The 24,682-nt window shown below is 40.1% G+C and overlaps 1 protein-coding gene across 2 annotated transcripts in view; it reads right to left on the bottom strand.

Moving 5' to 3' along the window:
- ALDH1A2 (aldehyde dehydrogenase 1 family member A2) overlaps positions 1-24,682 on the bottom strand; it is a 102,517-nt gene that overhangs the window by 37,321 nt on the left and 40,514 nt on the right. For both annotated transcript variants that reach the window (XM_043471846.1, XM_043471844.1), the window contains exons 3-8: positions 19,785-19,889; positions 19,466-19,606; positions 16,391-16,520; positions 3,041-3,102; positions 916-1,044; positions 676-789 (exon numbers count right to left, since the gene is read on the bottom strand). In XM_043471846.1, coding sequence (XP_043327781.1) covers positions 676-789; positions 916-1,044; positions 3,041-3,102; positions 16,391-16,520; positions 19,466-19,606; positions 19,785-19,889 — 681 coding nt within the window. The remainder of the gene's footprint in view (positions 1-675; positions 790-915; positions 1,045-3,040; positions 3,103-16,390; positions 16,521-19,465; positions 19,607-19,784; positions 19,890-24,682) is intronic.

Raw genomic sequence — 24,682 nt, 5'->3', positions numbered from 1 at the left:
TAGCTGAGTTCAGCTCAAACTACATTACCTATGGCTACTTTGTGCTCCAGGGGCAGAGTTAAGTAGTTTCAATAGAGACCATATTGCCAGCAAAGTCCACAACATTCGCTATCTGGCCATGTTTTGCAGAAAAAAATCGCTGATCTCTACTCTCTATGACCCTTTAAGGCTCATGGTCATAGTTAGCTGCAAACAGCATCTACAGGAGTTGGGGATATAATCATAAGACACAGCTGTGTTTCCATTTTCATCTTGACCAGAGATTAATTTACATCTCCAGTTCTTAATTTGTATTCTTGATTCAAGAAAGTGTTCAGAACCCCAGCTTCTGGGATAGACTCTTTTGGGACAGTTAGTTTGTTTTTGCCTCTGATATATGTTCCTTTTATTCCAAAATATAATAGGGTTTTATTTTTCTGGGACAGGTCTCATACAAATGGAGCACACAAGAGTCCAGAGATCTGAGGCACAAATAGTCAATGTCCACCTTTACTTTGACACCCGTCAGTCTTCTAGCTATGATAAGACTTTGTTAAGGTCTTATCTGTTTGTTAAGACCTTGAGTAGTCACTGCTCTTTGGGTGTTCAGTCCATGGGTAACATTTTCAATTTTCTCTCCAACCCTCTACTCATTTGCAGAACTGTTCTTTAAGCTGTGGTTTCTCAGGCACCTACCTCAGTAGACCCTGTGAACGCAATCTTGTCTATGCCAACGTGAGAAGCTATTGCTGCCCCGGCCGTTGGCCCGTATCCTGGCAAAATATTGATGACTCCTGGTGGAAAGCCAGCCTAACAAAACAGAATTGGAGGAAACGTGGCTTGTGAAAGCTGATGAAGCACATTAAATCGGATATGCTCCAGTAGGCCCCGATTGTAAGGAGGGTGGGAGCCACTCCTGAGGTCGGTTTCTCTTACCTCCTTGATGAGGGCTCCCATGTAGAGCGCGCTGAGTGGTGTTTGTTCTGCTGGTTTAATAACTACTGTATTGCCACAGCACAGAGCTGGAGCAATTTTCCAGGCAAACATCAGCAGGGGGAAGTTCCACTGAAAGGCAAAAACTCAGGGTTGATAGATGGAAAAATATTCCTCCATTACTTTGTTTTCAAGCTGTGACTTCTCAGATTTCTCAGACTGGTCCTTAACATAAATCTTGTCCCACCACAGAGTATAGATGTTTGGATTTTTTAATTACTTCATTAAGAAGAGAACAGGATTGACCTTGAAAATCTCCCCTATTCTCTCTCCGGTCAGCAAATTACTATTTTCCAGCTACCCACAAAAAGAAATCTTATTGTAAAAAGGGAGTCTTTGTTTTGTTTCAGCTTTTCATTGTTGTCATTTTATATGTTTTTAAAATTAGCCTTTGGTTCCAGTAAGTTCTTGTGTATGAAAACTTTTTCTTGCATTTGTGATTTTTTTTATACCAGGGTTTCAGGCTGGTATAAAAGCTCTTCAGAGAGGAAAACCTAAAGTGAGCATGTATTTCAAGGCAGAACCTTTTTCTTTACCTACATGTATTGTCACAAAACACACAATTACAAAAAATAAAGTGCATCTACTGATGAGGAAGCAAAAATCTTAGTTTGTCTCCTGGCCACTGCAAAATAAACTAATGGAGACTAAAAAATATATGTGTGTATCTGAGATTGGGGCCTAAGAAGGTTTAAACCAATTTTAAAAAGGATATTAAGCTTGTATTGTTATAAGTGCAGGCATGAGCCTCAGTACTATCAGGTGTCATTGATAATTTCATTAAGAAAGAAAACAGAAATCCTGGTGCCCTGGCTCCAGCCCCTGACCACAATGTGTTTCTGCCTGAAGCATCTCAGCTGCCATCCTTGAAGGATTCTCACTGGCCCTGGCAAGCCTGCAAAAATATACAAGTGTCTTGCCTTCACCAAACACCCAATTTCTTTTCCCCTTAGTTGTTTATAAACTTGGGAGTACACAGTGATGTTTTAATTCCATCTACAGTATATAAATCTTGGGAGCGCAGTAATTGAGCCGAGCTGGCTGACAAGCAGCTCTTGTCCTGTCAGTGAAAGCTGCAGCTAACTGAGTCTGGGGAAGGCAGGAAAAGCAGGTTTGAGTTCCTGCAATTAAGGTGACAGACCTCAACCCAGTTCTGATCTGAGTGGGATTTCCCTGGGTGGCTTAGGGGCAGAAGAACTTAAACCAAATCTCTCATCTTCTCCTTTCATTCTTGAATAAATTTCGCAGTAACCCAGAGTTTGTGGACCTTTAAAATAATTTATTAATATGTCCCCCAAATCTTTGGCTCCCAAAGCTGAAGATTATCTTGAGTTATTCTCCTATATTTTGAGAAGACTTCTTGTCTGTACTCTAAGAATTTAAATTGAGGCTCCCCTGAAATCCTTGCCAGAATGATTAGCTAGACTCTCCTAGCTGGAAGACTCGATGATGTTTTGTATAGTGCCAAGGCTATGTATGAGGCAGAGAGGGAAAAAAAAGACAATGTTTAATGTTCCAATCCAAACACTAAGCAGTACATCTATTTCCCTGTACAAGACACACAACAGCCCGGCATGGTTTCAATTATGACTGTGACGTTAATTGTACTGCTGTGTCTTCTGTAGGGTCTTCTATCTAGATTCTTGTGAAAAGAAACAGTGGGAAAGAATGGGATTAAAAGGCCATATAAAACAATAAGCCTGGAAAAATGGTGAGTCACAGTTCTAAAAAATCAACAAGCAAATATAACAAAGCATTAATTTTCCATAAGCTGAATGGACATCCATAACTGAAGGCAGGTTATTAATACACTGGGCTTTGCTTTGCTTATTTTAATCATGAGAATTCCATGACTGGAGAATTCAACTCCTGGTAACGAAGCTGAAACCCTATTAACCTGTTCAAATAAGCATTTGCAGGGAGGCTGTTAAAGATATGTCAACAACATGAGCTCAGTTTTTTTTCCCCAGTAATGGAAAACACACATTGCTGAGGTCCATGTTTTATGTATCTTTAAGAGAACTGGTTCAAATGAAAATAAATACAAGGCGTGAGGAGATACACTCACCGGGATGATCTGTCCACACACGCCAATGGGTTCATGTCTTGTAAAGGTAAAATAGTCTCCATCTGAAAGAAATGAGCAGTTACTGCCACAGAGTTCAGATAAGAAGAAGAACTGCAGAGGGAGAACATGGGTGGCAGCAAAAAGCAGAAATAAAGTTGAAAAAACTTTTTTGTCATGGTTCCCACTCCACTGTGCATTAAAGCTAGTAGAAACTATCACTTGGCAAAGGGTTTCTCCACATCCGGTTCCCAGACACCCAAACAGAGGTAGAGGACCTTGAAGGCAAAATAAAGGATGAGTTTATCACACCAGATGTAGTCCTGGGGGTGGAGGGTGGGGAAGGGACAGGGCGGGGAGTGGCTGGAAACTGGAAAATATTAAATATTATATCAACTATCAAAATGATACTTATATATGGAATAGTTAATTGAGTTAAAAACTGAGGTTCCTCAAAATTTTAAATAGCTTTCTGAAAATATTTATTAAAAAAAAAAAAAGAAACTAAGTAAAATGCTATTGGGTAAATTTAAGATGCTAGGCAACTGGAAAAGGTTAGATTTAAAAGTAAGATCTGTTTCATAACTCAGTCGTGGTGTCCAAATGCACTTCTGGGCACTGGGGGAACCCAGGCATGTCTAGGCCTATTTCAAGAAGGCAAAAGTCCACTTCAAAGAAGATTCCGTCAATAACCCAAAGCCTCCACCTTCAAACCAGCCATGGAAATGAGGATGATTTAATTACCTTGTTTTCCCTATAGGAGCAAGCGGCAGTTGGAACAAATACCCAGGAAATCCAAACCAAATTCTTCTTTAGGAAAGTACCATTATGTATATCTGAGTTATTTTAAGTGGCTAAAGGAAATAACCAAAGAATGCCTGTTTTTAGCATAAAGCTTTTCATTTTTGGTATTGGGTCTTCCCCACCCCCCCATTAATTGTCAACCCTTTGGCCATTTCACTGATACTTGTTTTCTCTCTCAAAAGATGTTCACTGGGGAAAGGGGAGACCTGCTGTTAATACTCAGGAAAAGCATTACTATTAGAGGTGTGGATAAGAGTGGGGACAGGAGGAGATGTTAATTCTTCCCAGAATTAACAGCTATCTGTTGCTGGCACATCTTTTCAAAGAACTTTTCCCCCCACATACATTAGCATCCTTTTATCCTCTTTTTCAAAAGAATACAAATGGGACTATATTATACACAGGCTTCTACACTTTGGTTTTTCCCACTTTTTTTCCCATATAAATCTAACACACTTTTTAAGCTGCTGAATGTTTTGCCACTGGCTCAATAAATAATGGTACTGCTGTTAAACTTTCCTGAGGGGCCAAAGAGACCGCTTTCAGTGCAAGCTATTACAAATAATGCTGTAACACTATTTTATATATCTCTGCATATTGGTGAAATTTCACGGTCAAAGTGTACATGCATTTCACATTTTGATAAATACTGCCAAATCACCCTTCAGAAAAATTATTCAGTTCATAATTTCAACATGTTTTTTTCCTCCCTATCCTTTAACACTGGGGTTTTTCAAACATTTTAATTTTGGTCAACATGAAAGAAAATGACAACTTGTTTTGATTTGTGCTTGATGATATATGGATTGAATATGTTTTCATGTTTAATAGCCATTAACATTTTTTTCTTCAGGTTTATATCCTCTCCCATTTTTCTACCGGTTTATTCTTCTTTTTCCGTCATTTAGAGAACTCTGTATATATTAAGGACATTAAGCCTTTGTCATGTGTATATGCAAAGTTTCCCCTAGTCTGCTACTTGTCTCCTAATTTTGTTTGATGTATATAGTCTAAATTAAAGACTTTAGGAAGTAGGTAAATTCAGTGACTGTAGGAAAGAAATGATTTCAGAATGTATCTCCATAAAACAACAAAAAATAGCCCAAATATGGAAACCACCCACAGGAGGACAATGAGAAGTCTAAGTAATATTTTAAAAATCAAGTTAACTATCTCAGCTTTGTAGGCAGACAATTCAAGAATTTTCATAGATATCTTTCTTTACAATAGTGCCAGTTATCACCCTTCTTCAATTTATAAATCTCTGAAAAGTTTTTTTTTTCTATTAATACTTTTTAACGTTTCACATTTTTTCCCTTAGAAGATATAAATGTGATGTTTGTTTCTTCTCCCTGGGAAGATTTTTCATGGGGAGCAAAAAAAAATGATCAGGAGGCTAAAGAGTAACATTTGCAAGGAAATTCTTCCCAAATAAATGCTGTAATATGGGTAAGGTGATAGATTCAAGTATTAACTTGACCTTCTCCAATCCTGTGGCCACTTCTGAGTTTTCCAAATTTGCTGGCATATTGAGTGAAGCACTTTCACAGCATCATCTCTTAGGATTTGAAATAGCTCAACTGGAATTTCATCACCTCCACTAACTCTGTTCGTAGTGATGCTTCCTAAGGCCCACTTGACTCCACATTCCAGGATGTCTGGCTCTAGGTGAGTGATCACACCATCATAATTATCTGGGACATGAAGATCTTTTTTGTACAGTTCTTCTGTGTATTATTGCCACCTCTTCTTAATATCTTCTGCTTCTGTTATGTCTATACAATTTCTGTCCTTTATTGAGCCCATCTTTGCATGAAATGTTCCCTTGGAATCTCTAATTTTCTTGAAGAGATCTCTAGTCTTTCCCATTCTATTGTTTTCCTCTATTTCTTTGCATTGGTCACTTAGGAAGGCGTTCTTATTTCTCCTTGCTAGTCTCTAGAACTCTGCATGCAGATGGGTATATCTTTCCTTTTCTTCTTTGCCTTTCTTTCACTTCTCTTTTCTCAGCTACTTGAAAGGCCTCCTGAGACAACCATTTTGCCTTTTTGCATTTATTATAAGATATTAAATACAGTTCCTCGTGCTATACAGTAGGTCCTTGTTGTTTATTTGTTTTATATATAGTAGTCTGTATCTGTTAATCCAAAATGCCAAATTTATCCCTCCCTTACCTTCTCACTTTAGTAACTGTAAGTTGTTTTCTACGTCTGTGAGTCTATTCCGTAAATAAGTTCATTTTTATCATCTTTTAAAGATTCCACATATTAGTGATACCATATGATATTTGTTTTTGTCCAACTTGATACTCTTAGTATGATAATTTCTAAGTTCATCCATGTTAGTGCAAATGACATTACTTCACTCTTTATATGGCTGAGTAATAATACTCCATTATGTGTATACACACACACACACACACACTCACACACACATATCTTCTTTATCCACTCATCCATCAAGGGACATTTAGGTTGCTTCCATGTCTTAGCTATTGTAAATAGTGCTGCTATGAACATTGGGTGTATGATTTTTGAGTTAAGAGTTTTTTCCAGATATATGCCCAGGAGTGGACTTGCTGGATCATATGACAACTCTGTTTTTAGTTTTTTGTGGAACCTCCATACTGTTCTCATTCTGGTTGCACCAATTTATATTCCCACCAATAGTGTAGGAGGGTTCCCTTTTCTCTACAGTCTCTCCAGGATTTACTTTTATAGACTTTTTTGACGATAGCCATTCTGACCAGGGTGAGGTGATACCTCATTGTGGTTCTGATTTTCATCATCGTGCCACATAATATGCCACACTGTGCTTCTCAAATTTAAATGTGTACACAAAGCATCTGGAGTTATTAAAATGCAGATTCTGAACCTGTAAGTCTAGGGTGGAACCCAAGAGTGTGAATTTCTACAAGCTCTTAGGTTACACCAATGCTTCTGATCCACAGACCATACTCCAAGTACCCAGGTCCAGAGGAACCAAGTGGATTAAGGGAAGTCCCCAGGTATTGTGATGATCTATAGTTGTTGACTTCATTTCTATTTAATTTTGGCCTCTCTGGTAACTACTAATTTGCCTGAAAGGAATCTGAAGTGTAGAAGAATCTAAGCAATGTTTTTAACACTTTTAAATTACAAAAATAAAAACAAAAACAGATATAACTTTTACAAAATATTTTCGTATTCTTGCCTCATTTCATGCTCAAAACAATGTACGGAAAAATTAAGGCAAGTATTATTATTTGAAATTTATAATCAGTGAAAATATGCCACAGAAAGGTTAAGTCTAAAGTAGTATCACTGGTTAAGTTGTGGTTCCTGAACTTGAAACTGGGTCATCAGACTTCAAGTTCACTTTCCTTAGAAACATACCAAAGGCTCTTCTGTGAACAAGGTTTGGATTTAGGTGGATATCACAAACCACAGAATCAGAGTGTAATGTCAAGGAATGCAGATGGGGCGGGGGAAAAGGGTGAAGACGATTCTTCAAGGATGTGGTGTGTGGACAGAGAATTCACATAGTCTCCTGTATCTCAAGCAATAAAGGGAATGCTACAGAGCACAGGCTTCCTCTCGGGTTCGGAAGTCTAAGGCTGAGTGCCTCTCTGCATCTGGGATAAGTGGACTCCAGCGGGTGGCAGTGTTACTTCTCCCTCCCTCTCTTCTGTACCTAAGACGACGTATGAGTACTCCTCTCTGCCTAGAAGAAAAATCACAGCCCATTTCCCATCTTTTATGTTAATGCGTTCAGTCACTCAGTTGTGTCTGACTCTTTGTGACTCCATGGACAATAGCCCGCTAGGTTTCTCTATCCATGGGATTTCCCAGGCAAGAATACTGGAGACAGTTGCCATTTCCTTCTTCAGGAGATCTTCCCAACCCAGGGATCGAACCCACATCTCCTGCATCTCCTGCACTGGCAGGCAGATTTTTTTTTTTTTTTTAACCACTGAGCCACCTGGGAAGCCCAAAGTGAAAGGGTTAGTTGCTCAGTCATGTCCTCACGGACATGGACTATAGCCTCATGGACTATAGCCTGTCAAGCTCCTTTGTCCATGGAATTCTCCAGGCAATATTGGAGTAGATAGCCATTCCCTTCTCCACGGAATCTTGACCCAGGATTAGAATCTGGGTCTCCTGGTTTGCAGGCAGATTCTTTACCATCTTAAACACCTTTAGTCTTTTTGCTGTGGCACTATTTAAATATGGTAAGATGACTAAAAAGATTGTTTCCATCATTTCTCTAGCTTTGCACTATAAAGCACATCAGCTTGACATAGGGAAAAATCTCCATGCAAATTCAGATACTCCACTTTAGGCTACAATCATCTTAGGTCTTCTTACCAAATATAAAGCATCCAAGAGAGAGCTCAGACTCAGCAATAACGGACTGCATTAGATGAAAATAACAAATAAATGTTCTGAATACCATATTCTAAGCCAGCAAGTTAGCACACAACCATGGCGGAGAAAACTAACGAAGAGATGAGACACCAAGACAGAAATACTAAATCTCATGTTTAGGACTTTTTATCTCTCAGCCTCTTTTCCATTTCATTCAAGAAAGTAAAAACTACTGTTCTTAGAAGGAGTTTAAGACACACCCAGAGACAACTTTTCTGATGTGTTTTTACACCTCAGTGTTATATACCTTGATGAAGAATTCCAATTAAAAGCTTTATCATGAATTTAGTTGAACTCTGGATCAAACTTTACCGAGCATGTATGGATTAAGCCATTTCTTAGTTCAGAGTTAAACTAAGAAGAGTCTTTGTCCCTAGGGATGAGTAACAGAAAAACTTCTTCCATATTTGTGAATGGTGAGTCACTGTTCTATGTTATTTAATGGACATGAGTTTGAGCAAGCCCTGGGAGTTGGATGGACAGGGAAGCCTGGCATGCTGCAGTCCATGGGGTCACAGAGTCGGACATGACGAAGTGACTGAACTGACTGACTGACATCAAATTACACAGGAAAGATAGAAATTACTTAATTAGAACAATTATGTGGACTATTCCTTTAGGATAAACATTACTCCTTAAAGCAGATTTTATAGCTGCTTGAAAAAAAAAATTGAACAAAATTATTATTCTCATAAGAATATCAGGCATTGACACAATCTATACATAAACTAGAATATGATTAGGTAATATGTATGGTAAATGAAATCAGAAGAATCTGAAATGTGCCAGAAATTGAGGAGAAATTTAAATATGGACCTCAAGAAATGGCTCCCAACTACAATACTAAGAGCATTTCAAGAAGTGCTATGATTTTTATATACCTGGTAACACTAAAAATGAGTTTATTTAATAGCATTAAAATCTGTTAAACAATTCAATGAATGGATGGCCATCTTCCAATCTCTAATTTGTGTACAGAATTACCTTTCAAGGAACTAGCAATGATCTTTTGGTGACCCCAGTAATGAACAATTAGACCAACTACACTGAATTAGTTCATTATGTCCTCTAGCAGATTTCTATGTATTCCAGACTGAGCAGATCTCACTGGACATTTCACAGCTGTAATGATAAACTCCACAGATACATATACAGACACTGGAGATTCTACAATAACATACAGTGGAGATGACACTGTTCCCCCCAGGTGTCAAGTGCTAGCATCTCAGAAGTTTAACTACATGCTCCTAAGTCGATTATGAACATATCTTAGCTCTATCACTACACATTATGTGATCCTGGAAAAAAAGCTACTTTACTTCTCTGGACCTTAGTTTCTTTGTCTGAGAAATGAGGAGCATGGCCTTAGGGATCCCTGAGTTTTCTTCAACCTGCCTCTCAAAGAGGTTACATGTGAAGCAGACTCCATGATCTGTCACCACCAGTTCAGGTAACTCTACCTGCTTTGGGTTTCCCTGATAGTTCAGCTGGTAAAGAATTTGTCTGCAATGCGGAGACCTGGGTTCCATCCCTGGGTTGGGAAGATCCCCTGGAGAAGGGAAAGGCTACTCACTCCAGTATTTTGTCCTGGAGAATTCCATGGGGTGGCAAAGAGTCAGACACTTTATTTCTTTCTATCTGCCCTGGGTTCTGTTTAGGTGGGTAGAGCAAACAGCTCCTCATTCTTATTGATTGAACAAGATTTCACCATATGGATTCTCTGTTGAAAACATTAAATCAGATTGAGCTGTTGAAGGCAAAACCTTAGGATTCAAGACAATTTCTGCACATTTTTAGCTTATCCTTTAATTTAACAGGTAAAACTGAAAGAAGGCAAACTGGATAAATAATTACAGGTGGCCTGTGTAGCTCTTTAACGTTTTGATATACTAATGTATCATAAAGTAATTTTTATGTCAGAATTTAGCTAAAGTATGAACTACATTTTCTCTTACATATCACAAAACAAATCAACACTGTTACAGAGAAAAATCTTAAGTAATGTAAACCAAAACCTCGACTTCTCCCTCAGTGAACTAAAGATAATCTTTGTTCCTTCCTCCAGCACAAGGATTTTGTGGCCATTGGAGGAGCAGAGAATTTTGGCACAGGTTAAAAATGATCAAAATGGAGATAAAACCACTTCCCCTGGAGAGCTGCTATGAGATTAGAGATACTATAATAGGCACAAGGAAAGTGTACAATAAATCATAATAATGATTATTATTTATCATCATAATTAGCAGATGTTATAGCAGAAGGGTCAAAGCATAGGATTTATGGTCAGAAAGAATGGTTCCATTGAGTACTATGGCCAGAAATTATAGATAATGTTGTAAAGACAAGAATATTAAGACCGTTGTGAGTCAAACTAATACTGCATGATTCTGTGAAAACATCCAACTGTGGGCCTTGGTGGGGATGTAACAGAGAGGGATCAGGGAATCTCTCAGTTCAGAGGGAGACATGGCTGTCCAGTGGAGGCTCAGCAGTGGTCATGCTGTAACCCTTTTCCCCTCCTCCCAGATGTTCTAGAGGGAGGCTACCCTTCCGAGGGAGGGGGAAAAGTACATACTTGCTCTCTGCAGCTGATTATCCATTATGTCATCAAAGTCTCTTTCTAAAACCAATTTTGATCAAGACACTCATTTACTTAAAATAATTCAGCGACTCACCATTACTATGGGAAAAAACTCGTAGCAGTTTCCCCAGGCCCAGGGCCCCACTGTCTGCTAAAACTGGCTACACTAGCACACAGTACTCTGCTCCCTCCATGCTCTGCACAGACCGTTAGCACTGCTGGGGATCACCCTGTCTACATCTTCACTTATCAGCCCTTGTACAGCTATCAACTGTGTATCTCACTTCCTTCTCCAGGAAGCCTTAATGCTGAGTGATATGCCTTTCCTATAGAGTACCCACTGAACTCTGTACGTCCACTCTATATTGCACTCGGTTGTCTACCTGCTTGTTTTCCTTACTATTCTATGGGCATCTTCCCTGTTTACCTCTGTAATCCTAGTGTTTAACACAGGTGCTTAAAAAAATCTGCTGAATGAAAGTATGAATGAGGGGATGCCTGAGAGACTGAGGTTGATGCATGGCAGAACAGGTAGAGGAAGAGCTCTTCCCATTATGAGGCAGAATGCCCAGCCTTCCTAAATGGGAAGGAGTCCAAGAGACAACAGCATAATTCTTCGCACTCTTTCTGGGTCTTATCCTTCAGTGTTAGGGATACTAAGTTGGATGAACCATGGAGCATGACTCAATGTAACTAAGTAGTCATATATTTTAAAAAAAACTTTCAGGTTTATTTTTATGACTGCTTTCTACCCTTGTATTTCCTCTAGGAACAACGGTTAATGTTAATCTAAAAATGTGCAGAGGGTTAAAGACTTCACCAGGTTAACTGGCCTCTTCCTTTTCCCACTCTGCTGATAGGTCTCTACCAGAGGGTCTACAATGGCTCAGGCAGAGAGACCTGGGTTTGAATCTCAGGCCTGCCACTTACTCACATGTGACCTTGTTCAAAACACTAAACCCTTGCTGTCTCATTTTCTTACCTGCAAAATGTGTACAATCCAATCCCAAAGAAAGGCAATCCCAAAGAATACTCAAACTACCGCACAATTGCACTCATCTCACACGCTAGTAAAGTAATGCTCAAAATTCTCCAAGCCAGGATTCACCAGTACGTGAACCGTGAACTTCCAGATGTTCAAGCTGGTTTTAGAAAAGACAGAGAAACCAGAGATCAAATTGCCAACATCCAATGGATCATTGAAAAAGCAAGAGAGTTCCAGAAAAATATCTATTTCTGCTTTATTGACTATGCCAAAGCCTTTGACTGTGTGGATCACAATAAACTGTGGAAAATTCTGAAAGAGATGGGCATACCAGACCACCTGACCTGCCTCTTGAGAAACCTATATGCAGGTCAGGAAGCAACAATTAGAACTGGATACGGAGCAACAGACTGATTCCAAATAGGAAAAGGAGTACGTCAAGGCTGTATATTGTCACCCTGCTTATTTAACTTATATGCAGAGTACATCATGAGAAATGCTAGGCTGGATGAAGCACAAGCTGGAATCAAGATTGCCAAGAGAAATATTCATAACCTCAGATATGCAGATGACACCACCATTATGGCAGAAAGCGAAGAGGAATTAAAAAGTCTCTTGATGAAAGTGAAAGAGGAGAGTGAAAAAGTTGGCTTAAAGCTCAACATTCAGAAAACTAAGATCATGGCATCTGGTCCCATCACTTCATGGGAAATAGATGGGGAAACAGTAGAAACAGTGTCAGACTTTATTTCTTTGGGCTCCAAAATCACTGCAGATGGTGACTGCAGCCACAAAATTAAAAGATGCTTACTCCTTGGAAGGAAAGTTATGACCAACCTAGATAGCATGTTAAAAAGCAGAGACATTAATTTGTCAACAAAGGTTCATCTAGTCAAGGCTATGGTTTTTCCAGTGGTCATGTATGGATGTGAGAGTTCGACTGTGAAGAAAGCTGAGCACCGAAAAATTGATGCTTTTGAGCTGTGGTGTTGGAGAAGACTCTTGAGAGTCCCTTGGACTGCAAGGAGATCCAACCAGTCCATCCTAAAGGAGATCAGTCCTGGGTGTTCATTGGAAGGACTGATGCTGAAGCTGAAACTCCAATACTTTGGCCACCTCATGCGAAGAGCTGACTCACTGGAAAAGACCCTGATGCTGGGAGGGATTGGGGGCAGGAGGAGAAGGGGACGAAAGAGGATGAGATGGCTGGATGGCATCACCAACTCGATGGACATGAGTTTGAGTAAACTCCAGGAGTTGGTGATGGACAGGGAGGTCTGGTGTTCTGCGATTCATGGGGTTGCAAAGAGTGGGACACTACTGAGTGACTGGACTGACCTTTTAAAAGGTGACTTGTTTCACAGGGTCACACATAGAATCACACAGATCCTGTATGCAAAAGACCTTTTACATGCTCAAACATAAATTATTTCTTTATATTTATAATTTCAAACAAAATTAGGCTGTTTCACAGGAAAATGTGACTCAGCAGTAAAGAATCTGCCTGCAGTGCAGGAGCCTCAGGAGACCTGGATTCAATCCCTGGGTTGGGAAGATCCCCTGGAGGAGGAAATGACAACCCACTCCAGTATTCTTGCCTGGAGAATCCCATGGACAGAGAAGCCTAGCAGGCTACAGTCCACAGGGTCGTGAACAGCTGGACACAACTGAAGAAACTTGGCACATGGAAACATATATAAAGACCTCATGGTCTCTCTTATGGTCCAGATTTCACTGAAAAAAGCCAAGAACACTGAGACAAAAATCAAGCTGATACTAAATTATAAATTTGCAAATGACAATAAAGCACAGATGGACTGATTGAACAAATTTGAGAATAAATAAGTGAATAATAATGACCCTCCCTTTCCCTGGTCTTCTACTATGACCCCCTGGTTTAGCCAACCAGATTCCCTAAGCACTGAACTAGTCAAAGGAGTTGTGAGATGAAGATTCAATAGCCTATAGGCATGCCAAAATGTATCTAAAACTGGAACAGAAAGGAAAGTGGCCAAGTTCATGTCTGTCTTCGTCCTTCCTTCACCTGCCTGAGGCACCACAATGAAAGATTTTATGTCCCAGACCCACAGCTTCCCAGGACCTCTGCCTAACGACCTGAATCCCTGGAGAGTTCTTCATCCTAGTATCCCTCTAAATGCACGTTAGGGGAAATCAGGGAAACAAAAATTACTTAGCATTTTACAGAATTCCTCCTTTTTTTCCTTCACAGGCTGGATGCCAGTTTATGAGTAAAAGTAGGAGAGACTACTGTGAATGCCTTTTCTAAGCCCTGTACTTCTAACTCAGAATCTCTAAACAGCATCAGATGAAAACAGTGAGGCTTATAAACCAACCACCTCTACTGCCAGATAAAGTTACAGTAAAGTATCAATTATGATCAAAAATTCCAACAAATCTTTATCTAATCAATCAAGGACTTCTATCCTAAGGAGGCAAAAGAAAACCAAGACATTGCTAGGCCAAGTAGGTATTTACGTATTCAAACAGCCTTCGATTTCATCTTATTTCTAAGATCTCTTTATATCATTTGAAAAGATGTTGAAATATCCGAAACAGTGAAATGGCAGGTGGGGTGGGATGCAAAAAAAACCGGGGCCTTTGATCCTGATAATTTTCTTTCTGCATTGAAACAGCAGAGGTCAGCCTAAAAAGGTTGATGCATGTCCTGTTCTTAACAGAGGTTTTAATTCCTAGGCCCTCCCACAAGTATGCATATACCAAACTATTACTCTGTCTCACTTAGACCGTTCTTCAATACTACAAATCCGACAAAGAACAGTTGTCTGTAATATCTGAGAGCCAGGACTAAACTAAGATTCTGACATTCCTTTATCTTCTCCATCCTTCTGAGTCTGAACTTGGGAAACTTCTGAATGGCAGGGAAGAGTCTCTATAACCAGAAACCCATTTTCTAAAACCAGCATTCCACATGTCACCATCATTCATGGAGATAATTTTAAAATAGTCCTTTGAAGTCTTGTCTCTCTTCTTTGTCACTGTGACTCCTCACTACTTGAGGCAGAGAACCAGCAGCACAGGCGTCGCCTGGCAGCTCGTTAGGAACACAGATTCTCAGACCCCATCCTAGACCTGCACTTGAAGATAATTCCAGGTAATACATATGCACATTCAGGTTTGAGAGGCACTGCTCTAAGCCAGCTACACTCTCAGCCATTGGGTTCCTTTTCTGGGAAACCAATCCTCCTCCATCGAGGAAAGCCCACACTGGGCACTGTAAGGTACCCAGCATCACTCTCCACTCTCCCCAGTGTGCACATGGAAAGCTGGCTCTTCTCCAAAGAACACAGGTAGAGTACCTGGTACACTACTTAGCAGCATCCAGGAGCCACTCAAACACATGTATTTTCTTTCTGTATACCTATTCACCACTGCCAATATCCTCATATCTCTTCCAGATGGCCCCTTTCCTGCCATGATCTCTCTTCCTCTCAGTTTCTAAAACAGATTCGCTAGTGAAGTGATTCACCAGGCTCTAATGTTAAAGTTTTGACTCTACAGTTTATCTGCTGGGTGAATCAGGAAGACAATTTACCATCTCTAGGCCTCAGTTTCCTCCTCTGGTAATAACAGAGCCTACTCTTGGGGCTGCCGTGAAGGCCCTTCACTCCATGTTACTACAGCACAGTGCTCAGGCTTGGTCTTCCCAGCTGGCACCAGTGGTAAAGAACCTGCCTGACAATGCAGGAGATGTGAGAGACACAGGTTCCATCCCTGGGTCAGAAAGGTCCCCTGGAGAAGGAAATGGCAACCTGCTCCAGTGTTCTTGCCTGGAGGATCCCTATGGACAGAGAAGCCTGGCAGGCTTGTGTTCATGCTCAGACAGAGACCTTTCCACTGACTTAGGCTGGATGCCTTCCCATTGCTTTAAGGGCCACAGCACTGACAGGCCAAGCCGCATGGCTTAGCACCTAATTGTAACTCTCCTGTAGAGATCTTTATTTTGTCTTACTGGTTTTGTCTCCAAAACTGGATTTTAAAAGACAATGTGTCAGGATGGTGGTTGTTTTTACAGATGGTAAAAGTAGTTCATGGTCTTTATAGGAAATACAGAAAATATAGAGAAATATGAAAAAGAAATAATAAACAATCCATAAGCTCACCACTAACAGAAAACAACTGTTAACATTTTAGAGGATTTCCTTCCAAACAAGAAGATCTTGGGTTTCAGAAGACCAAGGGCCAAGTCTTAATCTTCTCAGAGTTTTCCCTGGCTTTCCCACACCCAGTGCTGTCCCACCTCCAGCACCTAAGCTAGCACAGTGCAAGGAACTTTGTAGCTGATACACACTTGTCCCTTAGCTGACTGACGTACTGATGAGGCTTTCTCTGCACTTATGTGTGGACTGGCTACATACTGAAATAGGGATACCGTCAAAAGCAGCGACAAAATCTGTTTTGTTCTTTGTTCAGTTCAAGGTGCTGTAAGAGTATGCTCAGATCTGCACCCCACCTGACCGCTGTCTGTGTTTGGTGGTGACAGTGTGTTTCTGCTGAGGTCTCACGTTTCCCTTTTCAGCGTACTCAGTCTCACATACCTACAGGAATGGTCATCCCGTGAATTTTATCAGCCCAGCCTGCATAATACCGAAGAGTTTTGATGACTCCTTGCAAATCGACATAAAATGCTTGCAGGAACGGTTTGCCACCATTGAGGGATTCCATGGTCTGTGGGAAAAGAAACAGAGAGAACTTTCCAGTGATACACTAAGTGATTGCTGGAGCAAACAAAAAAAGGCATGGAAAGAATACAAATGAATCTGAATAATGACGCATACCTGGTCAACTCTGATTTCCCAAATGAAAAGATTTGAGCACTGTTTGTTGAGTTTAGTTTCCAGTAAAAGCCACCATGAGTATGTATGTGCATGTTCTTGTGCTTGGGTGTGTGTTTCCAGTAACCACTATTCCAATACATAAACACTACTGGTGATAAAGAAAGTGTTCTGCTTGTCAACCAGCTTCTGTTATATTAATGATCAGAGCTGTGCGGGGATTTTTCAGAGTCTACATCAGTAATCTGAATCCATAAAGAGGAGCAGGGACATGGGCTTTTATGCACTTGATGAGAATATAAAACGTTCTCCACAGCTGCCAAGACCCCTGCTGAGAAATGGAATGGCCACGGTGCAGAGCGAGTTTATTTATTACTACCAAATAAACAAGATCTCCTCTAGGGAAGCTCATACTGCAACAACATGAGGGCTGGTTTTCTGTAAATATTTAGCTTAACAACCATTATCTATTAAGAGTGAAGTACTCGGTCCATTTAATAAAAATAGAGTTAGAGTTATTAAGCAGTTTTAGATTATAGATGTTATTATTTTAATGACACATTCCTAAATAGGATAAGTCTGTAATGTAAAGAATTTAAGAAGAATTCACTGGAATGAGAAGAGTATTTTGACTTGAGAAATAGTAGAGGTTTTTACATATTTAACAAATAATATAAATAAAAACATATGTTTGCAATCTCATGTCCTCTTCCTCAAGGACATTTTACAATATATACTGGCACTAAAATTATCTGAGTACTAACAAAACTAAAATTGAAATACTCTCCATTCAATGACATAAAAATAATATTTACAGTGTAATTTATTCACATACTATGTGTATAAGATGGAACTCATTTAAAAATATTATGTGACCTATTCACTGTATATTAGCAAAACAAGGTATTTCCCAGTTCTTTTTAGAATATTTATAGGTCTGTGAGATGAATATATTCTCCACACAGAGGGCATACAGCCAAGGTCAACACTACACAGACTAAAGTAGAGTCATTCATCAGATTCTAGGCCACCTAAGTGGTCCATCCCTATGAGCTGTTGATCACCTGAGAGTTGCCAGCCCTGGGTTTATTCTCAATTGTGTTTACCTAGATGCAATATTAACTTCAGTATTCTAGTCAGGAGCTTCCCTATATTCAAGAGGCTACCTCTTAATAAAACTCATTCGTCACATTGCTTAGGAGTGTTTAAAAGTAGGACTCTCATTTAAGTGTGATAGGAAAAAGGACTTGACCACAGTGAGACATGTCAGAGAAAGGATGGCATTTGAATTTTATGACATGAAAAGATAACTGCAGAAATGAACCACATCTTCATCTAGTAAGTACTGCTAATCTAATGTTATGAATACTGTATGGATTTAACTGAAATAGATACTTACAGACCATCAATGTGCCCCCATCACACTATTTATGTGCCAAGAACTACACTTGGATCACAACAAAAGGAGTAAAACACACTTTACACTCTCAAAGAAATCACAATCCAGTAAAGAGACAGCATACAGACCAGCATTCCCCCAAGGTAGTCCAAAGAATTGTTTTGTATGATATTGACAGGTTAGCCAGAAAATTAGTGTTGAGGCTCCAACAGGGTTGAGACATACTGAGTAGGGCTTGTCAGTCTTTAATATGCTAAGTGTCTTATGAATCTCCATGAAACATCTTTTCCCAATATGTAGAAACATCTCATTGGAAACAGCATTCCTTGAAGTACCAAACCAGAAAATGCTTTTATGGACAAATATATGTTAGGCACCGCAGGAGTTCCAAACCATCTCCATAAAGCATCCATTTTTGTTTCCACACTAGAAATAGATCCATGAGGGGGATGGAAGAGGGGAGAGTGGTGGTAGAAGGGACAATGCCTAAGGGACTGATGCTCCCCTCCCCCAAAGGAAACCCAACAGTGACGTGACTTTCCAAGCAGAGGGGAGACTGTAGTATTCACGGCCTTAATGCACTGACTCGACAAGGATGCCCTCAATATTAAATGATCAACTATGGGTCATGCAGGTGGAGACTACAGGCATTCCAAAATGGTTCCAGTGTCCAAAAGAGTTTGTATTCTCTAAGAAACTGACTTCTATTTTTAAAACAGCATCAACAACGACAAACCAGTAGGAAAGGGAATGTCCCTTATGTGAGAAAATGATCTCTGTAGCAAAAGAAAGTTGCTGTCTCCCGTCTCTCCTTTCTATTAACTCTAGAAAGTGACCAAAGAACAAAGGGAGCAGAGCTGTATGAGAGGTCTGCATCACACCTTCTGCTTCTGAAGGATTCTCTTTGGTCAAGAGGGGCTCACACTGGAGAGGTAAAACTCTTCTGAATGCCAAAAAACCAATGAGTGGTTTGGCTTCCTGCAGGCAGCATGGTCACTTTCCCACTGCTGGACTGTTTTTGTTCTTTTTCTTGAGGGTGGGAAGGAGAGGGACAAGGAAAGCAGCAAGATCCATACCAGTCATGGGAAGCTATGGTTTTGTTCTTCAAAATTTAGTAAGAAGAGACATTCAGCTCGTCCCCAAAAGCCAAACCTCTCCCCCTTTTCATGAGTTATTATGTACTCCTTCACTGGATGACATCACCAACTCGATGGGCATGAGTTTGAGTAAACTCCGGGAGTTTGTGATGGACAGGGAGGCCTGGCCTGCTGCGATTCATGGGGTCGCAAAGAGTCGGACACAACTGAGCGACTGAACTGAACTGAACTCACTTGTTCCCCAGATCTGCTTCATATCATGCTTTCAGAAAAACTGAGGAATCTAAATTTCAATGAATGGTAAATTTGGCAGTAAAGACGATGTTTTCTTAGGTTACTTACTGCAAGGACTGCCCTATCTCGTTCCACCAAGTCTGCAAGCTTATCCAACAGACGGCCTCTTTCTGAAGCATCCATCCTTCTCCACACTGAACCCAGAGAGAAAGCCAGGCGGGCTGCCTGCACTGCTTTGTCTATGTCTGCCTGTTAGAGAGGAAGAGAGACAATGATACAATAAAGGAAGAAACATTTGCTTTCACACACACACACACAAAAAGGTGATACATGAACATTAGTGGTGATGTCTGGAGACCATAAATTTAGTGTTCTGCTGTCTGAAGGTAGTTATTTCATAGCAATTTTTCTTCTCAGATGAACATACCTTGTCTGCTTCTTGAACTTCACACACCTGTTCTCCTGTGGCTGGATTATAGACAGGGAACACTCTCCCACTCTCTGAGTTCTGCCACTCGTTGTTAATAAAAATCTAAGGGAATAGACAACAGAATGGACTCCATGAGACAAGTGACAGAAAGTCAGTCCGTGGTGCTGTACTATACGAAAGTACTATAGTAGTAATACTTGCTCCGCCAGTATTCTTGGGCTTCCCTGGTGACTCAGACGGTAAACAATCCACCTGCAATGCGGGAGACCTGGGTTCAATCCCTGGGTTAGGAAGATCCCCTGGAGGAGGGCATGGTAACCCACTCCAGTATTCTTGCCTGGAAAATCCCCATGGACAGAGGAGCCCGGCAGGCTACAGTCCATGGGGTTGCAAAGCTGGGACATGACGGTAACTAAGCAAAGCACAGCATACTTGCTGGTATATAACTAAAGTACAGAATTTGAAGAATTACAAGAAAACCTTGATCATTATGCAATCTAGCGTCACCCCCAATTCAGAAATTTCCTTTGTGCTATTTTTACCTCAATGTCATCCAAAGATTAAATATAATGCTTACCTTTAGTGAATCTGTCAATTACTGAGGGAGTCAAACAAGGAAGGAAGGAGAGTCTCACCTACATACAGAGCATGTACTGAGGCTGAGGAAGTATTTATTACAGTCCAGGCTCCGGCCAATACCCCAAAAGGGTAAATCGTGGATCAAACTGACAGTCATCCAGCCTGAGCTACTAGTTTCTCTGTCAGAGGGCTTAAGTGACTTCACAAGGAAACCTGAATGGTGCTGGAACAAGCATTTGCCTAATTTATAGTCAGAACCAGAACACAGCAATGACTCTGACCAAACCAACTGGTGAATTGAACAACTTACATGTGTAAACCCCAGTTAGATCTCTTTCCTTTTGCTGGGTAGGCAAAGGGGAAAGGCCTGTAACTTTTGAACTGGTCTCTTCAGGACTTTTCTTAAGAAAAGAATGGACTCCATGAGACAAGTGACAGAAAGTCAGTCCATGGTGCTGGTCAGTCCTTGGTTTCTTATTTTAGGAAATGAAGGCTATCTTAAAATGGCAAAGAGACTAATGGTTTAAGAAATTATGCAAGTCAATTTCTCAGGACATTTGTAAGAGATGAGTTAAATGAGGAGGAAAAATATGGGCAAAAACATTAAATTTTTATTGACATTAAGAGAAAATCCAAACTAATATTTTGGATTATGAAAGCTCAAAGAATACACAAAGAGATTTTACTCAATAAAATTTATGGCACAACAAAAATTTCTGAAATTATGAACCATTTAGTAGCCAGTCAATTTAGAACAAACACAATGATAAGCTGATTTGCTACTGCCTGGTATTTTAATAATTACAGATGAGGCTAAGTGAGTGTATATCTACAATTTTAAATATTAAGTTCTAGATTATGTCAGATCTTTGCTTTTTCCTTGATTTGATAAAACAATGAGCCTGTGTTGAAGGAGTCTTCTTTCACTGAAGGCTTTTAAAGATAAAAGGAGGGAAAAAATACCTTAAGCCCATAAACGCACTTAATACAAATGTACTGAGCACAAACACAATGACTTTGTAACAATTTTTAAGTTTTTACTATGAATGTGTAAACATGCTTAATATGCTGTATTCATTTGTATAATGTATTTAATAAATGCAAGGTATTTCTAGACACAGGAGAGGCAAGGATGATTAAGAGTTCCAGTCTTTTGGGTCAACAGTCCCTAGTAGTTCATTAAATACTCACAACAACTCTAATGGCAGGATTTTATTATTTCAACTGAAGATGCAAACATTAAGAGAGGTAATAGTCGGAAAAAGCAGGTCATCTCTGAGGCTCTGATTCAGTCTGCTGCTCTTCCCACTACACCCTGGTTTCTAGACTTACTCAGCCCAAAGAAACACAACTATTTAATAGTTATAAGCCTCTTTGCACTCCATTTAACAAACTTCCTAACATTTTACAGCTCTTCGAATCTGTATACCCCTTTGAAATGCAGTATGATCTTAAAGGTAACAAAAGAAAAACATCTATTAGAGGTTAGTTTCATTAAACATCCACATCTAGACCTTATCAGGTTTAAGGAAGAATGGAATGGGTCTTGCAAACACTCTTTTTATTCACTATTTGACTGAAACTTCTTAACTCTTGATATATCATCAGATCCAATCACAGTTTTTTAAGCTTTGTTGAACAGTTCTAAGCGTATGTGGTGGTGGTGGTGTAGTAGCTCAGTCATGTCTGACCCCATGGACTGTAGCCCGCCAGGCTGCTCTGTCCATGGAATTCTCCAGGCAAGAATACTGGAGTAGGTTGCCATTTCCTCCTCCAGGGGATCTTCCTGACCCAGGGATCAAACCTGGGTCTCCTGCATTGCAGACAGATTCTTTACTGACTGAGCCACCAGGACCGTATGTAAGGATTGATATTCCATGACCTTTTATTGTTTCTTAGAGGTCTTCCAAAGATCAAATGGAAAAATTACTTATTTTTTAATAGAATAAAATTCATCCTCTTACTGTTATTTAAGCCCACAGATCATTTTCTCAATACAAAATGTAGTATGGGATCTTTTTTAAAAATTAATTAATTAATTTTAATTGGAAGCTAATTACCCTACAATATGGTGGTGGTTTTTGCCATACATTGACATGAATCAGTCATAAGGGTACATGTGTTCCCCCGTCCCAAACCCTCTCTCACCTCTCTCCCCATCCCATCCCTCTGGGTTGTCCCAGTGCACCAGCTCTGAGTGCCCTGTTTCATGCATTGAACTTGAACTGGTCATCTATCTCACATATAGTAATATACATGTTTCAATGTTATTCTTTTCCTATTTGGAACCAGTCTGTTGTTTCATGTCCAGTTCTAACTGTTGCTTCCTGACCTGCATACAGATTTCTAAAGAGGTAGGTCAGGTGGTCTGGTTTCCCATCTCTTTCAGAATTTTCCACAGTTTATTGTGATCCAACAATCAAAGGCTTTGGCATAGTCAATAAAGCAGAAATAGATGTTTTTCTGGAACTCTCTTGCTTTTTCGATGATCCAGTGGATGTTGGCAATTTGATCTCTGGTTCCTCTGCCTTTTCCAAAACCAGCTTGAACATCTGGAAGTTCATGGTTCACATACTGTTGAAGCCTGGCTTGGAGAATTTTGAGCATTACTTGACAAGCATGTGAGATGAGTGCAACTGTGTGGTAGTTTGAACATTCTTTGGAATTGCCTTTCTTAGGGATTGGAATGAAAACTGACCTTTTCCAGTCCTGTGACCACTGCTGAGTTTTCCAAATTTGCTGGAACAACAGACTGGTTCCAAATAGGGAAAGGAGTATGTCAAGGCTGTATATTGTCACTATGCTTATTTAACTTATATGCAGAGTACATCATGAGAAATGCTGGGCTGGAAGAAGCACAAGCTGGAATCAAGACTGCAGGGAGAAATATCAACAATCTCAGATATGCAGATGACACCACCCTTATGGCAGAAAGCAAGGAAGAACTAAAGAGCCTCTTGATGAGAGTGAAAGAGGAGAGTGAAAAAATTGGCTTAAAGCTCAACATTCAGAAAACAAGGATCATGGCATCTGGTCCCATCATTTCATGGCAAATAGATGGAGAAACAGTAGAAACAGTGGCTGACTACTTTTTGGAGGCTCCAAAATCACTGCAGATGGTGACTGCAGCCATGAAATTAAAGGACGCTTGCCCCTTGGAAGAAAAGTTATGACCAACCTAGATAGCATATTAAAAAGCAGAGACATTACTTTGCCAACAAAGGTCCATCTAGTCAAAACTATGGTTTTTCCAGTAGTCATATATGGATGTGAGATTTGGACTTTAAAGAAAGCTGAGCACCGAAGAACTGATGCTTTTGAACTGTGGTGCTGGAGAAGACTCTTGAGAGTCCCTTGGACTGCAAGGAGATTCAACCAGTCCATCCTAAAGCAGATCAGTCCTGAACGTTCACTGGAAGGACTGATGCTGAAGCTGAAACTCTAATACTCTGGCCACCTGATGCGAAGAACTGACTCATTTGAAAAGACCCTGATGCTGGGAAAGATTGAAGGTGGGAGGAGAAGGGGACAACAGAGGATGAGATGGTTGGATGGCATCACTGACTCAATGGACATGAGTTTGAGTAAACTCCGGGAGTTGGTGATGGACAGCGAGGCCTGGCGTGCTGCAGTCCATGGGGTCACAGAGTCGGAAGTGACTGAGCCACTGATCTGAACTGAACTGAATGTTATTCTCTCAAATCATCCCAGCCTCACCTTCTCCCACAGAGTCCAAAAATCTCTTTTGTGTCTCTTTTGCTGTCTCACATATAGGGGCATCTTTACCATCTTTTAAAATTCCATACATGTGCATTAATGTGCTGTATTACTGTTTTTCTGACTTACTTCACTCTGTATAATAGGCTCCAGTTTCATCCACTGCATAAGAATTGACTCAAAAGTGCTCTTTTTAATAGCTGAGTGATATTCCATTGTGTATATGTACCACCACTTTCTTTTTGTTTATTTTTTTATTGAAGGATAATTGCTGTACAGAATTTTGTTTTCTGAGGTTTTCTGAAACCTCAACATGAATCAGCCATAAGGTATACATATATCCCCTCTTTTTTGAACCAACCTCCCCACTCCCTCCCCATCCCACCCCTCTAGGTTGAAACAAAGACCCTGTTTGAATTTCCTGAGCCATACAGCAAATTCCCATTGGCAATCTATTTTACATATGGCAATGTAATTTTTCATGTTACTCTTTCCATACATCTCACCCTCTCCTCCCCTCTTCCCATGACCATAAGTCTATTCTCTATGTCTGTTTCTCCACTGCTGCCCTTTAAATAAGTTCTTCAGTACCATTCTTA

The sequence above is a fragment of the Cervus canadensis genome, chromosome 6, assembly GCF_019320065.1.
Source record: "Cervus canadensis isolate Bull #8, Minnesota chromosome 6, ASM1932006v1, whole genome shotgun sequence".
NCBI classification, from domain to species: Eukaryota; Metazoa; Chordata; class Mammalia; order Artiodactyla; family Cervidae; genus Cervus; species Cervus canadensis.
The sequence above is the reverse complement of the archived record's forward strand: the minus strand, read 5'-3'. Positions and strand labels throughout refer to the sequence as shown.